Source organism: Pelodiscus sinensis, chromosome 2 (assembly GCF_052426305.1).
Source record: "Pelodiscus sinensis isolate ZL-2025 chromosome 2, ASM5242630v1, whole genome shotgun sequence".
NCBI classification, from domain to species: Eukaryota; Metazoa; Chordata; order Testudines; family Trionychidae; genus Pelodiscus; species Pelodiscus sinensis.
Window position 1 is genome coordinate 260,120,336 of NC_143053.1, and position 15,982 is coordinate 260,136,317.

At 47.4% G+C, this 15,982-nt stretch overlaps 1 protein-coding gene across 1 annotated transcript; it reads left to right on the top strand.

The window, feature by feature from the left end:
- Positions 1-1,871: 1,871 nt before the first annotated feature.
- On the top strand, positions 1,872-11,784 carry LOC102456683 (GTPase IMAP family member 7-like). Its single transcript, XM_025178472.3, has 4 exons — positions 1,872-2,211; positions 3,933-3,971; positions 6,250-6,304; positions 10,701-11,784. The coding sequence occupies exons 2-4, from the start codon at positions 3,951-3,953 to the stop codon at positions 11,714-11,716; spliced, it is 1,092 nt and encodes a 363-aa protein (XP_025034257.3). The 5' UTR covers positions 1,872-2,211; positions 3,933-3,950; the 3' UTR covers positions 11,717-11,784.
- The last annotated feature ends 4,198 nt before the right edge of the window (positions 11,785-15,982 follow it).

Below are 15,982 nucleotides of genomic sequence, written 5' to 3' on the forward strand. Positions count from 1 at the left end.
AGGCCACCAAATTCGGTACACAGCTTCCTTCTGTTCCAACAGAAAGGAAAGTCAAGGTTTGGCTGGGCCAGGACAGTGGGATGTGCCCGGAATGGGACTGCGTCTCAGAAACCACAAGGGAGGGCTCTGCTCTATAATGACCACACGAGGGCAGCAGGAGCTATGGGATGGAAACCAGGGGCCGTTCTGCTGTGTCATGACCACAGAGAGGCAGCAGGGGGCAGCAAGGGCAGGTTTGGGTTGGGCCAGGACAGTGGGATGTGCCCAGAATGGGACTGCGTCTCAGGAAACCAGAGAGAACAGAGACAGACTCACCAGGCAGGTGAGAGGGGCTGGCTGGGGGTGCACCCCTCCCCCATATCCAGGACTGTCCCAGACCTGAGCATCCCACCCTTGGGGCACCCTTTAGGGAGGGTGGGTGGGGCTGAAGCTCCCCTCTCTCCTCCTCCCAATTCATACAGGGGCATTGGTGGCTGTTTTCCGTCTCACAGCTTGCAGCATTCCTCACTTTGGCTGGGGAGTGCAGGGAGCAAGTGAGCCTGAACCTAACCCATTCAGGAGTCATGCACCCCTCCCTCGGCTGTGCCCGCTAGAGGTGCAGCAGCCATGAAGCGTCTCACCTAGCTGCTGTGGTGAGAGCGGCTGGAGTCCTCTCTCCCCGGGGCCACCTGCCTACTTACCCCTCCTCCTAGCCCCCTGCAGAGCAGGACTGAAATGAAGCCGACACATTTTCATTTTATTTCCCCAAAAGCAAACATTAACCAAGTCCAGGACCTGAGCAACACCGGGTGCGTCTTGCAGGCCTTTTCTGCACTCCAGTGGAAGGCCAGTGTAAGATACGCCATGCCCAGACGGGCGCCCTCTGAGTTAGCGGGTTGTTACAGGCCCCATGAATCCTGGAAGATGGACTGTGGCAGCATTGCACAGTGGAGACACGGCCCTGGGCTGTGTCTACACTGGCCAGTTTTTCCGGAAAATCAGCCGCTTTTCCGGAAAAACTTGTCAGCTGTCTACACTGGCCGCTTGAATTTCTGCAAAAGCACTGACTTCCTACTGTATGAAATCAGAGCTTCTTGCGGAAATACTATGCTGCTCCCGTTCGGGCAAAAGTCCCTTTTGCGCAAAACTTTTGCGCAAAAGGGCCAGTGTAGACAGCTCAGATTTGTTTTCTGCAAAAAAGCCCTGATCGCGAAAATGACGATTGGGGCTTTTTTGAGGAAAAGCGCGTCTAGATTGGCTACGGATGCTTTTCCGCAAAAAGTGCTTTTGTGGAAAAGCGTCCGTGCCAATCTAGATGCTCTGTTCTGTAAATGCTTTTAACAGAAAACTTTTCCATTAAAAGCATTTCTGGAAAATCATGCCAGTCTAGACGTAGCCCTGGTGTTTAATAACTGTCCTGTTGCTACTCTCCTGCCCTTCATCCACGACTGTGTAAGAGAGAGGAGCCGAGCTGTGACAGTCGGGGGCAGAGGGAGACAGAGGGAAGGAAAGCAAAGAGACCAGAGAGAGTTCACCCGCCCTGTTCTCTTTGCTTTCCTTCCCTCTGTCCCCCCACTGTCACAGCTTGGCTCCTCGCTCTGTCTCCACTCCCTTGCCCCCCCAGCTCGGCAGGTGCTGGGGAGGAGCAGACCAGCCAATGAGGGTGGGGAGAAGGCTGTGGTGAGCTGCTCCCTAGAGGAAGAAAATTCTCCCTTTGCAGCCTGCTGTCTTGGCCACCCTCCTTCCCTCAGCCTCAGTATCCCCTCTAGTGGCCATGGCCAGCTGCATGGAATAGGGCAAGAGGCAGCTACACTTGTCACAGACTTTTTGGGGGAAGACGGTTAAAAGGGCGAGGGGAGGATACACCGTTTGTCTCCCCACCTCTGTCCTAGGAGTGGCACATCTGGTGACACTGGTGCCTGTGTGGTTCCTGCCGGGAGCACTGGATCTTTGGCTGCAGGGTGCATGGGCTGTGGGAGGCTTCTCGCTGCGAGCAGCCAATCACGCTAACGGCAGTTCCTGTGAAATGTTTGTGGGTTTTGGCAAAGGCAGTTTGCTGCTCCGTGCACTCAGCCAGCAGGCGTGGAACTGCACAGTGCTCGCCCTCTGCCTGCCTGCCCCACCTCAGCACTTCGCCTCTGTCCGGAGCGTGGATTTACCCACCCGGGGGAATTGTTCCTGTTCTTCTCGTACACCAGCATCCTGGGTGGAGAGCACCGGAGCCTAGAGCAGGTACTGTCTGGGTGAGGAGTTTTAGTCTCCTCATTTAAGCTCATGTTGCCTGAGATTTAGATTTGCACATTTCCTCCAAAAACACTTCCTTGCAGTCTGCTTGAATCGACTCAGCCAAGGGCAAAATCACATAGTCTGGTAAAGAAAGGCACTTGTAATTCTGTAGCTTGGTTTTATGTGAAGTGATCTGCAGGAAACACAGCGGCAAAGCATGATTGTTTTCAAGCTGAAAAGTCTAAGCTGAAGAAGCAACACAGGGTTCTCTCTCCCTCTAGTATTCTTTTTTCACTTGTGCTGATCATTTGACAATACAGATTTGTCCTAAATTGACCCGTGACTCACGACACATGGCAGAGCCTTCTGAGTGGCAGGTTGTTAGTTTTACTGGGCACCAAGCTGGACTATTCATGCTGGGAACAGCACAAGCAGCACAGAGTTGTATGGGCATGAGGGGAGAAAGGCAAGGCTGATGTGGTACAGATGAGTAACAGGGGGTGACAGAAGCAAAATGCAGGACAATGTAGCACTTTAAAGACTAACAAGATGGTTTATTAGATGATGAGCTTTCGTGGGCCAGACCCACTTCCTTAGATCAAATAGTGGAAGAAAATAGTCACAACCATATATACCAAAGGATACAATTAAAAAAATGAACAAATATGAAAAGGACAAATCACATTTCAGAACAGGAGGGGGTGACAGGCTGGGGCACCCACATCCCTGGGGCACCCTGCCAGAGTCTCGGTGCACCGGCTGTGAGAAGAGGGTCTAGGCACTTCTCTGAGCTGCAGCAGGGTTCAGGGTGCAGCCTGGATGTTGGGGGGCCGAGGGGCTGCATGGTACCCCCTCTTTTCTCCAGGCTGTTCCCTCACCTGGCACCAGGAGCTGGGCTCACCCCCTGGTTTCCTCCTCTGGCTGACTTACCAGTGGCTGGCTCTGCCCTCTGTGAGCCATATCCATGGGACAGTCCGCACCCCACCACCTTCTCCATCCTGGGACAGGCACCCTAGCAGAGAGAGGTCTCCCCCGGGTCGCCCCCTTAGGGCAGGTGTTGCCAGAGGAGGCCCCCATCTGATACAGAGGGCTGTGTGGGCGTGTGACCCTGCTGGTGTGGGGGAGGGGAAGGGGCACACTGGGGTACAATGGTGGCGGCAGGGGGGCAGGCCTGCCAAGTGTCCACAGGCCTCTCTTCCTTGCAACAGGGCTGCAGAGGCTGCGCAGGGGTCGTGTGATGGGCCGGTTCTGGGCCAGCTGCCTCGTCCTATGCTCCAGCTGCTCCTCCTGCTGGGCCCTGCCAGCCCCACAATGCTGGGAAGTGCCTGGGCTCAGCTCGGCCGGGCCCTGCCAGCTGGGGGATGAAGGACACGGGAGCCGGGCCGAGGGGAGGGGCAGACACTGGGGTCAGAAGGCAGCAGGCGCTGACGGGGTGGGCAGCCGCCTGAGCAGCAGAGACAGACTGACTGGGGGGGAAACGGGAGCCGAATAAGGAGCAGTGGCTGAAACGGGACAGCCTGGAGGAAGCTTGGTGGAATTTGCCTTTCCGTCAATTTGGTGTCTTCTGATCCTGTTTCTCCTCCTTATGTGATTTTACATTTGAATCGCTCCACCGACATCCATGGAGTTAACTCCTGGTTTACACCAGTGTCCATAGGAGTAGAAATGTGCTCTACATTTTACAAATACCCGCAGGAACATCTGATATTTTGTGTTTTGATTTTTAGGTGAAGGCTGAATCCATTATGGGAGCAAACGCAAGTTCCGTGAGTATCATAACAGACACATTGACTTCAGAGTCCAGCTCACTGACATGTGCTTGTGCTGACATATCTGCAGTAGCTGGGGAGATGAGACGTGTATTGTGGCTTCATCTTGTCTTTGCTTAGCTCAGCATCTTGAAGGGCAAAGCCAAAGAAGCCTTCTCAGACATAGGTACATCTCCCCTAGAAGTTTGCTCTTTGTCACCAGGATACGTTCCATTGGCTTCCAGCATCCCTAACCTTGGCAATCACCCTTCACCCGGAATTTGACTCTTCTCACATTTTCATGTTTGCAAATCCCCAGCTCCATGCCCCATGTGCAAGACTGCAGCGCCATCAACTCCGAAATCCCCACCTAGGCCTTCACCTCTCCTGTCTGACTCACCTCCCTGCACCAAGTCCCATCTCTTCATTTCAGGATCCTGTTCAAACTGCTCTCAAGTTTTAAAATCTTCCATGAATTGATCACTGCCTATCCCACGGTCCTCTCTCTTTCTTCTCCCACACCCACTCCCCTCTACCTCGTTCACGTTCTCCACACAAACTCATCACTACTGGGGGAGAACCTTCCCATCTGTTAGTGTAGTCCCTGCCTTCTGGAGTAGCCTCCATGTATCTCTCCCACCCCTTGACTCCTCATTTCAAACACATGACAGTGCAACAGATTGGAGAGACACATGGGATATTCAAAAACTTGCATCCCCTTTATAAAATGGTATCTGTATCTTTTTGGGCTAGCATAAGAACATAAGAGTGGCCAGACTGGGTCAGACCAAAGATCTAGCCCGACATGCTGTCTTCCAACAGTAGCCAATGCCAGATGCCCCAGAGAGAATGAACAGAACAGGAAATCAAATGATCCATCCCATCACCCATTCCCAGCCTCTGACAAACAGGGACTAGGGACACCATCCCTGGCTAATATCCTTTGATAGACCTAACCTCCATGAATTTATCTAGCTCTTTTTTTGAACACTGTTAAAGTTCTGGTCTTCACAACACCCTCTGGCAAGGAGTTCCACAGGTTGACTGTGAATGCCGCAGATTGACTGTGCCTGTATTGTTGGCTCAATGGGACAATTCCAGGAATTAAAAATTACTGGTATTGCAGGGTGGTGGTAATTAATGCAAGTCTTTAGGCAGGTAGCATCTCTGGAGAACCCTCACCCCAAAATGAAATTTAATCTGACCTGGTTAAAGAAGTCTGGCAAGCAAAGATCTGAAAATAGTGTTAAGTGATCACCCTGTTATAGGGGAGGGGTCATTCACACTCTCAGAGCTGACTGACATGAGAGTGTGTCCAAGGCAAACAGAGCCCGTGTAAAGAGCTTGAACTTTGCAACCTGCCGGGGTCTCCTTGTCGAGGACGGCCGTCCCTGGTAAGCTGTTGGTGGTTTTTATGAGGTTTTCTCTGTAACAGTTTTGTTCTGAATACATTGCCCCTGAGAGAACTGGACTGCGCAGTCATTGCTACCAACATGATCACAGTTGAGACCTTGAGGGAAGGGGTGCAGTAGGGTGGGGAGGGGCCTTAGGGGAAAGCTGAAAGTTGGCAGCTGTGGTTCTGGTGCGGGGCAGGTGAAGGGGGAATCCTATTGTAAGGCAGACGGGGTGTGTGTGTGACCTGGGGTGCCTCGGGCAGCCCTCACTTAACATGCCACGGTCAGGGCAGGCTGTGAAAAGGAGAGCAGATTCTCCCCACACGACCAGGCTCACGCAGACCGTTCCCTTCTGAGTCATCACCCTGAAGGTGTGAAACCAGAACTCCACTTACTGGCTCACGTTGGCGCACACCTGCCACACAGTTTGTGCCTTTACCCAAGTTAGTTCTTTTCTGGTGCTGAAATGGGGGGCTGGTGGTGAGGGGAACCCGCCCCACCTTCTACACTGGGTTCCAGCCCAAGAGCCCTCAGATAGGAGCTGCCGGTAATGTCTCTTGTCACGGCCACGTGACAGCTACGATTCCCTGGGCCACTTCCTCACAGCCTTCCCCAGCACCTCCCTCCCTGCAGGCTCTTCCTCCGTGTACCCGCTTGTGCTTTCTCCTCCCAGACACCCCACAGCTCCTTTTCTCCCCAGCTCCTTGCTCACACGCTGAGCTAACAGCAGGGGAGCCCTTTTAACTAGTCTCAAGTGGTTCTTCTCTGGTTCCAAATGTCTCGATTAGTCTGGTGCCCTTGAGACTGGAAGCCTCCTAATTGGTGGAATCTCTCCACTGAAATCCACATTTCTAGGTGCGAGTAGCTTCATAAACAGTGGGGTGTTTTTGCATTTGTTTCAGCCAGAGGGAAGGTACATACCCAGAGACGATATGGAAGATGAATGCTACACCTACGGTAAGACAATGGCTGCTCTCATTTCTGACACTCAGTACTGCCGTGTTCCTCTAAGAACTTGCCCCTAGCCAGACCCAGGACATTCACAGATCTCTGAGACCCAGGAAATAGTTAACAAGACACAGCTGTGAGAAACCTGGGAAGTGCTCAGGTAAGATGCCTCCCTCCCAGGCTGGTGTCTCTTCCCTCCCCAAGAGCCTTAGGATGCTCTTCAGTGACCAATCAGCTTCTCTCTCCATCAGACTTGAAGGCAGCTTGTCGGTCTCCATTGCCCTGAAACTGGGTCATTGGCCACAGAGCCTCCCTGCCCAGATTGTTGTGCTTCTTGTCATCCTGCTTAAGGCTTCCGTGAGCTACTGAGACTGTCAAGGTAGATGGAGCTGTCTGAGGTGCTAAGGGCTGTGGAAGAGGAAACAAACCTACTGAGGCTTACCAAGGGTTAGAAGTCCTCACAAAAGCATCCTACGGTTTTCAGGGTCATTGTGGGCTTGGGTTCCATTTAGAGGGTCCTCCTAACCCTCATGGAGGCCCCCAATGAGACCCTTAAGGCATGAAGCAAGCCTGGAATACTCCTATTCCACTGGTGTCCTGCTGTTTTCTTTCCCTCCATCGCTACTTCCCCACCTCTTGCAACTCTAGGACAACGTTTCTCACAGTGGTCTGCTGAGCCACTTTGAGAAACCTGTTGACTGGCTGTGCTGGTTTGTTTACTTACCAGAGCCATGGCCATGGAGCCTCGCAGCCCTTGTTGGCTCTGTTTTACCGTTTGCAGCCAAGGAACCGCAGGAAGCAGCAGCCCACATCCACGCCGCTTCCTGTGGCTTCCCTTGGCTGCAAACAGCCAAACAGATCCAAAAAGAGCCACGAGACCCCGTGAATGCAGCACCAGTAAGTAAACAAAGTGTTGTGGCCAGTTAACAGGTTTCTCAAAGTGGTTTCTCAAACAGGTTTCTCAAAGTGGTTTCATGAACAACTTTGAGAAACACTGCTCTAGGGTTACCTAGCTAGGTGGTGGACTCTCCATTTTTTTTGAGGACAGACTGAAATAACTGGGCTTGTCTAGTTTGGAAAAGAGTGGACATGATAACGGTTTTCATGTACCTAAAAGGGTATTACAAGGACGAGGGAGATAAATTGTTCTTGGCCTCTTGTGATAGGACAAGAAGCAATGGGCTTAAATTGCAGCAAGGGAGGTTTAGGTTGGTCATTAGGAAAAACCTCCTACCTGTCAGGGTGGTTAAATACTGGAATAAATTGCCTAGGAGGGTTGTGGAATCTCCATCACTGGAGATATTTAAGAGCAGGTTAGATAGACATTTATCAGGTATGATCCAGTTAGTGCTTGGTCCTTTCATGAGGGCAGGGAACTGGACTTGATGACCTCTCAAGGGGGAAGCTGATAATTATAAATCAGAAGCTAGGAATGTAGAAAATTGATAAAGGAAGTCAAAGGATACAAAGAGAAATCTATGATCAGCAGAGTTAAAAACAATGAGTCTTTTGTCAGAAAAAGCTACACAAATTGTGCTCCGCAATTTTCATAGCTTTTTCTGATAGCTTTTCCGGAAGAGGCTTTTTCACTATTCGGTCCAGTCTAGATGGGGCCAAATGGAGGAAAAGCCTCCTCTTTCAGCGGAGCTCTTATTCCTTGTAGAACAAGGTATACAGGACTCCTTGAAAGAGCGTGTTTACTCTTTAAAAAAAAAAAAAAGCAGAAGAGCAAACACGTTCGTTGGACGTGACAGAGTTTTTCTGGGATACCTCTGATATTCCGGAAAAACTCTGTAATCTAGACGTACCCTAAGAGGGACTGTACTAAATGCATTAAGAACAAAAAGATTCCAAACAATTATATTGATTCATTACTAGGTGAAACTGGTAAAACTATCGATAATTAAGTGGAAAAGGCAGAAATAGTCAGTGAAGATTCTGTCCTGTATTTAGAAGGCATAGTCATATCATAATGATGAAATCCATTCTATGTCCAATAGTAACATGGGAGGATATTAAGCAGTGAGTAACTAAGGTTAGGCATTTTAAAACCAGCAGGTCCAGATAATTTGAAGCAGAGAGTTTTAAAAGAGCTAGTTGATGAACTTTCCGGACTGGTGATGTGAAGTCTTGGAACACATGGGAAATCCCAGAAGAGTGCTAATGTAAAGCCAATGTTTGAAATGGGCTGACCTACAGAACTATAGGCTGATCAGTCTGACATCAGTCCTGAGCAACATAATGGAATATCTGATATAGGACTCCATTAATAAGGAATTAAAGGAGCGTACTATAATGAATGGCAATCAACACAGATTTAAGGAAAGTAGATCCTGTCAAACTAACGGGATCCCTTTTTTAATGAGACCACAGGTTTGATGAATAAGGGTAATAAAGCTGATGTAATTGACTTTCGATTTTCAGAGGGCTTTTCACTTGGTATCGCCCAGTGCTTTGTGAAAAAGTAGAATGCCAGGTTCACTTGGCACACATTCAGTGGATTTCAAAACTGGTATGTGATAGACCACAGAGTGTAATTGTAAACAGGGAATCAATTCTGAGTGGGTGTATTTCTCATGGGGTCCTGCAGGAACTGGTTCCCCCCTAATCCCCTGCATTGATGGGCCTGTTTATAATACAATAACATTGTGTACAATGCATAGATTCAGTTGCTTATTCTTTGGAGGTTCAGGTCCCCTGTTCTCCCCATGGGATGTCTGGCTCTAGCTTGTCACATATGCATAGAGCTCCATGTGACCCCCCCACCCGGATTTGACCTCCTTGGCTATTCCACAATACATGCAAATAATTGGAATAAAAATAATAACAGTTTAAAAAAATGAGATGTGATTTCATAGAATCGTAGAACACTAGAACTGGAAGGGACCTCAAGAGATCATCAAGTCCAGTCTTCTGCCCTAGCGGCTGGATCAAGCGCCATCTAGAGCAGTGTTTCTGAAAGTGTTCTGTGGTGTGGGCCAGGCCAGCGCTCTCCATGGCTCCCTTTGGCTGCAAAGGACGTGTCTTGCTCACAACACTCCTGTGAATGCAGCCCAGAATCATGTTTGCTTTTTTAGCAACAGCATCACGCTACTGACTCATATTTAGCTTGTGGTCCACTCTGACCCCTAGATCCCTTTCTGCAGGACTCCTTCCTAAGCAGTTGCTTCCCATTCTGTATGTGTGAAACTGATTGTTCCTTCCTAAGTGGAGCACTTTGCATTTGTCTTTATTAATCTTCATCCTATTTACCTCAGACCATTTCTCCAGTTTGTCCAGATCATTTTGAATTATGACCCTGTCCTCCGAAGCAGTTGCAATTCCTTTCAGCTTGGTATCATCTGCAAACTTAAGAAGTGTACTCTGTATGCCGATATCTAAATTGTTGATGAAGATATTGAACAGAACAGGTCCCAAAACAGACCCCTGCAAAACCCCACTTGTTATGCCCTTCCAGCATGACTGTGAACCACTAACAACTACTCTCTGGGTATGTCTACACTACCCCGCTATTTTGAAATAGCGGGGTAATGTAGGCATACCGCACTTGCAAATGAAGCCCGGGATTTGAATTTCCCGGGCTTCATTTGCATAAGCGGGGAGCCGCTATTTTTAAAACCCTGCTGGTTCGAACTAGGCTTCCTAGTTCGAACTACCTAGTTCGAGCCCCGTGTAGCCGCGCTGCACGGGGTTCGAACCAGCGGGGTTTTAAAAATGGCGGCTCCCCGCTTATGCAAATGAAGCCCGGGAAATTCAAATCCCGGGCTTCATTTGCAAGTGCGGTATGCCTACATTACCCCGCTAGTTCGAACTAGCGGGGTAGTGTAGACATACCCTCAGAGAATGGTTATCCAGACAGTTATGCACCCATCTTATAGTAGCCCCATCTAGGTTGTATTTGCCTAGTTTATTGATAAGGAGATCATGTGAGACCATATCAAACACCTTACTAAAGTCTAGGTATACCACATCTACCGCTTCTCCCTTAGCCACAAGATTTGTTATCCTATCAAAGAAAGCTATCAGATTGGTTTGACATGATTTCTTCTTTATAAATCCATGCTGGCTGTTATCTTTCACCCTATTATCTTCCAGGTGTTTGCAGATGAATTCCTTAATTACTTGCTCCATTATTTTTCCTCGCACAGAAATTAAATTGACTGGTCTGTAGTTTCCTGAATTGTTCTTATTTCCCTTTATATAGATAGGCACTATGTTTGCCCTTTTCCAGTCTTCTGGAATCTCCCGTCTTCCATGATTTTCCATAGATGATAGCTAAAGGCTCAGATACCTCCTCTGTCAGCTCCTCCACTATCAGCCTTTATAAGGGTAGTAACCAACATTCTTCAAAATCCCCTGTCTCAGTTATTGGCTGTGTAATGACATTGACCTTTGTTCTCAACAGACAAAAACGATGAGGGACTGTACACTGGGAAATCAGAACTAAGAATTGTCCTTGTTGGCAAAACTGGTGTTGGGAAAAGCGCAACAGGAAACACCATCCTTGGCTTTCCAAGATTTGCCTCCCAAATTTCATCAAAGTCACAAACCAAAGAGTGTGAACGAGGGAAGCGGAACTGGCATGGGAGAGAGGTTGTCGTGGTCGACACACCCGGCCTTTTTGACACCCATATTTGTGAAGAAGAAACATGCAAAGAGATTAGTCGCTGTGTTGTGGTCACCTCTCCAGGGCCTCATGCTATAGTGATTGTGCTACAGCTGGCCCGTTACACAAAGGAGGAGAAAGCAACAGTTGCCCGGATACAAGATATTTTTGGCAGCAAAGCAAAGAACTACATGATCTTCTTGTTCACCAGGAAAGAAGATTTAGAGGGCAGACCACTAGGTGATTATGTAGAAGAACTGGATCCTGATCTTAAGAAGTTGATTGAACATTGCGGAAACCGATGTTGCACTTTCAACAATAAAGCAGGGGATGAAGAAAAGGATGCTCAGGTATCTGAGCTAATTGGAATGGTAGACTGTATGGTGAAAAGTAATCAAGGGAGATGCTACATTAATAAAATGTACGTCTTTGCTGAGGCATTGCTACAACGAAAAATGAAAGAATTAAAGAAAAAATATGAAAGCGAGCTGAAGAAAAAGAGAGAAAATCTAACACATTCTTTTGGGGAGAAATTTGATCAAATTGAGGCAGAATTACAGGTAGAAGAAAAAAAGTTACAGGAAGAAGGTAAAGATCCAAAGGCTAAAGATGAAGCTTTAAAGCAGCTGAGAGAAATGGCGGAACAGGCGAAGAAAGATTTGGAAGAGGAGTTTTTGAAAAGTCTGAGGACAGAAGCCAGCATGTGTGAAAAACAAAAACAGGGAGTCAGGAGAGACAGACAGAAAGAAGACACTTTCATATATCAGATACTAAAGGCATTTGCTCCCATCTTTGCCCGAGTCTCAGACTGGTAAGGCCAATATGGATAACAGGGTGATGTGAGTATTTGCTGTTTTTCCTGTGTGTGGGGAGGGGGGGGGGGGGAAGGGTAAGGGGTATTGTGGGTGGCTGGGTTACACTGGTTTTTAAGCATAAAAAATGAAGTTTCACTTCATAATAAAATTTAGCAATTTGCATCCTGTTCTCAACTTCACTCTCACACATGTATACAAAATCAAACCCTAGTACTTTTCTTCATTAATATTATATATTACGAAATATTTATCTTGAATAGTTACATCACTTCTACAATGGGCTATGGACTCTAATGTAAGGGAATGCCATACTTAACCATAAATGCCCCCAGCTTATCTGAAATCCACACAGTTTACATGGATTTACCTATAGAGACAACAAATCAGCTGTGATATTATTTCATATTTTTCTGTGAGCGTGTTTGTGCTAAAAATACAGTGTGAGTGACACTGAATGTAATGTGACAGTCATTCCATTGACCACCCTAGATCTGTGTTCCACAAGTTATTAATGTTTGATAGCTCGCGTATATTGAGATGATGCCAGAAAAACATTAGCCACGGGCCACTACTATGAGGAGTCTCATTGATTTCAACGAACAAATGTCCCTTCGGCATGCCACGTCCATTACCCTTTCCCCGCTCCCATTGAATTGTGGTTTCTTGTCAGATGTTAGTGAAATCCAAAAAGCAGGAGGTGCCTTCAGCTGGGGTCCTCAGGACATTGATTATATATCTCCATCTCTGCTACACTGATGGCAGTGGGATGGCGAGGAGTATGGGAAATAAGCAAGAAGAACTAGAACTGCTAGTTAACAAACACAACTGTGACATGGCTGGCATCACAGAGACTTGCTGGGATAATGCACATGCCTGGAATATTGGTACAGAAGGGTACAGCTTGCTCAGAAAGGACAGGCAAGAGGAAAAGGGAGGCAGCGTTGTCCTGTATATCAAAGGTGTATGCGCTTGGACTGTGATTGAGTTGGAAAGAAGGGACAGACTTGTTGAAAGTCTCGGAGTAAGGGTAAAACATCCAAGCTGGATGTGAGGGCAGGGGTCTACTATAGACCACCCAACCAGGCAGAAGAGGTGGATTTTCAACAGCCTTCAAAATCATCCAAACACAGGACTGGATGGCTATGGGGGATTTCAGCAACTTAGGCTTCTGTTGGGAAAATAACCCAGCAGGGCACAGAGTATCCAACAAGGTATTGGAACGTCCTGGAGAAAATGAGGAAGGGGAGACCATTCTAGCTTTGATTTTCACACATAGGGAAGAAGTGGTTGAGCATTTCACACATTTGGGTGAAAACAGCTCTGAAATGGCAGCGTTGGTGAGTCTAAGGAATGGGGGGAGAGAACACAGAGAAGTCTGTTTTCTGAAGTCACTTACTAACTCAGGCTGCAGGAGACAGCAGGAGAAGGTGGGCCCACTGCTGTAGACCACAGAGTTTTATAATGCTTTATGTGATGTGCTTAATGGGTAGTCTGAGAATGAATGTTAAACAGCTCTTAACTCTGCCAGCTGCCCCTCTCTGGGGAGTGGGGAAGAACAATCTTCTAGGCCCTTAATAAAGATCCATCATGCCAACTGCTTGTGTCTGTATCTGACGTCAAGAGAGAACGAGATCAGCAGGATCCTTGTGAGTCAGTATGATCACACTGTTGCTCTTAGGAGTAATTAGAATATAGATTATATTATAGTGTTATAAAGAAAATATGATGAATGAATTAAAAGTTTGTACTAATAGAAGCTGTTGTATGCCTCTTGTATGGACAATTGCATTCCTTTTCCCAGTGTGAAATAATTGTGTACTTCCTGGGGGCAGTGGGGAGAAATATAGAGCCAGAAGGAAACATACTGGTGAAAACATATGTGTCCGAGGAGTCTGGGTGCCTCCAGAGTTGGATGATCACGCAGCAGGGGTTCAGTGAATGCCAACGCCACCTAAATGTGGAATGTAGGTGCCTAAATTGGGAAGTAGATGCCTAAGCCTCCATGGTTTCTTATCGTTTTATTAAACTTTCTAGCAACACGAGTATCCTGTGCTTTCACATTCCAAACCAGGCTCTGTGCACGTACCATCGCTGTTTCCCACTGGACATACGGTAACACGGAGTATCCTTTCTTTTTACATACCTAGTTCCATTTTCAAAATATTAGTTGGAGTTAATAATGTTATAGAAACTGTCACCAGGTGGCACTGTTACACAGTCTTCCCAGTTCTTTTCCTTCATTCACAAGGGCTATGTCTAGACTGCAGGCTTCTTTCGAAAGATGCTCTTTCGAAAGCATCTTTCGAAAGAGCCTCTTTCGAAAGATCACGTCTAGACTGCAGGCGGATCTTTCGAAAGAGAAATCCGCTTTTTCGAAAGAGAGCACCCAGCGAGTCTGGATGCTCTCTTTCGAAGACGGCCTCTTTACATTGAAGAATGCCTTCTTTCGAAAGAGGAACTTTCGAAAGAAGGCGTTCTTCCTCGTGAAATGAGGTTTACCACCATTGAAAGAAAAGCCGCGTTCTTTCGAAATAATTTCGAAAGAACGCGGCTTGAGTCTGGACGCAGGGGAAGTTTTTTCGGGAAAAGGCTACTTTTCCCAAAAAAAACCCTGAGTCTGGACACGGCCAAGTATAGGAGGCCCTCAACTTGTGATGCGATCCATTCCAAGGGAAGTGTCGCAAGTTCGTGGCATCGTAACACGAACCCTCATTTATGACCGACACAGTGCGCCATCGTAAATGTGGGCTGAGGACGTAAGTCGGGGCTTTTCAGCCCCTCCTGCATTTACAAAAATGGTTGTAAGTGCAGGCGGTTGAACTCGGGTGGTCGCAAGTGGGGGGCCTCCTGTAACTATTCAGTCCTTTCAGAAGAAGGGACCTACCAGATTCTACAACCCTCTCTCCTGTGATCCCACTAAAGAATACCAAAAAAACAAAAACCCTAAAGCAACTCCTCATGAAACTCCTGATGCTGCTCAGGACCAAATTTATACAACACTCTCCTTCCCCAATTCCCAATGAGGAGTTTTCTATCTGCTACTCAAGATACACATACTTGGAAATCCCAGACGACCCATCATGATCACTTACATGATCATCTGACTATATTGACTCTCTCTTCTCAGACCCTATGCCACTAGCACTCCTAGCTGTCTTCAAGACATCACCAACTTCCTAAGGAAAGTATAAAACATTAGTAATCTTCCTGAAAACATCATTCTGGCCACCATGGATGTAGAAGCTCTTTACACCAACATTCCACATGAAGATGGATTACAGGCCATCAGGAACACCATCCCCGATGACACCACTTCACAACCGGTTACAGTGCTCTGCAACTTTGTCCTCATCCACTTTGTCCTCCAATTCAGAGACAATTTGTATCTTCAAGTCAGCAGCACAGCCATGGCTGACTTCATGGCTGACCGTGAACAATGTTTCCTCAGCTCTTGCCTCCAGCACCTTTACTCTACTTATGCTATGGACCCATGGAAAAGAGACCCTGGAAGAATTTCATAGGGATTTCAACAACTTCCACCCTGCCATCAATTTCAGCCTGTATCTGTCTATACGAGAGATCTGCTTCCTTGACACTACAATACAATTAAATGATGGACAAATTTCCACCACCCTATACCAGAAACCTATCGACCTCTACACTTACCTTCATGTCTCTAGCTTCCACCCCAGATACTTTTCTCAATCTATTGTATACAGCCAAGCCCTAAGATACAACCGAATTTGCTCCAGTCCCACAGACAGAGACAATCACCGTCAGGATCTATATAGAATATTCCTAAAACTGAAATGCCCACCTGGAGAAGTGAAAAAACAGATTGACAGAGCCAAAAAAATACCCAAACATGAACTACTACAAGACAGAACAAAATGAGAAAACAACAAAATTCCACTTGTCATCAACTACAGTCCACAACTTAAACCCCTCCAATGCATTAACAACAATCTACAACCTATCCTGGAAAGTGACTTCTCTCCCTCAGAGGCCTTGGGGGAAAGGCCAGTTCTCGCTTACAGACAACCCCCGACCTCAAACCAATTCTTTCCAGTAACCACGCAGCACACCTCCATCATAATCATCCAGGAACCCACCCCTGCACTCAGCCCCGGTGTCAACTCTGCCTACACATCTACACTAGTGATTTCAGCACTGGCCACCAAATCAGAGGCTCATTTAACTGCACATACACTAACATGATCTATGCCATCAAATGCCAGCAATGCCCCTCTGCCGGGTATATTGGTC

Bases quoted from the DNA above. Each gene is read 5' to 3' on its own strand.
- LOC102456683 (XM_025178472.3), top strand. From the start codon at position 3,951: ATGGGAGCAAACGCAAGTTCC. The intron at 3,972-6,249 runs GTGAGTATCATA...CATTTGTTTCAG, and splicing joins TGGGAGCAAACGCAAGTTCC to CCAGAGGGAAGGTACATACC. The intron at 6,305-10,700 runs GTAAGACAATGG...TGTTCTCAACAG, and splicing joins AGATGAATGCTACACCTACG to ACAAAAACGATGAGGGACTG.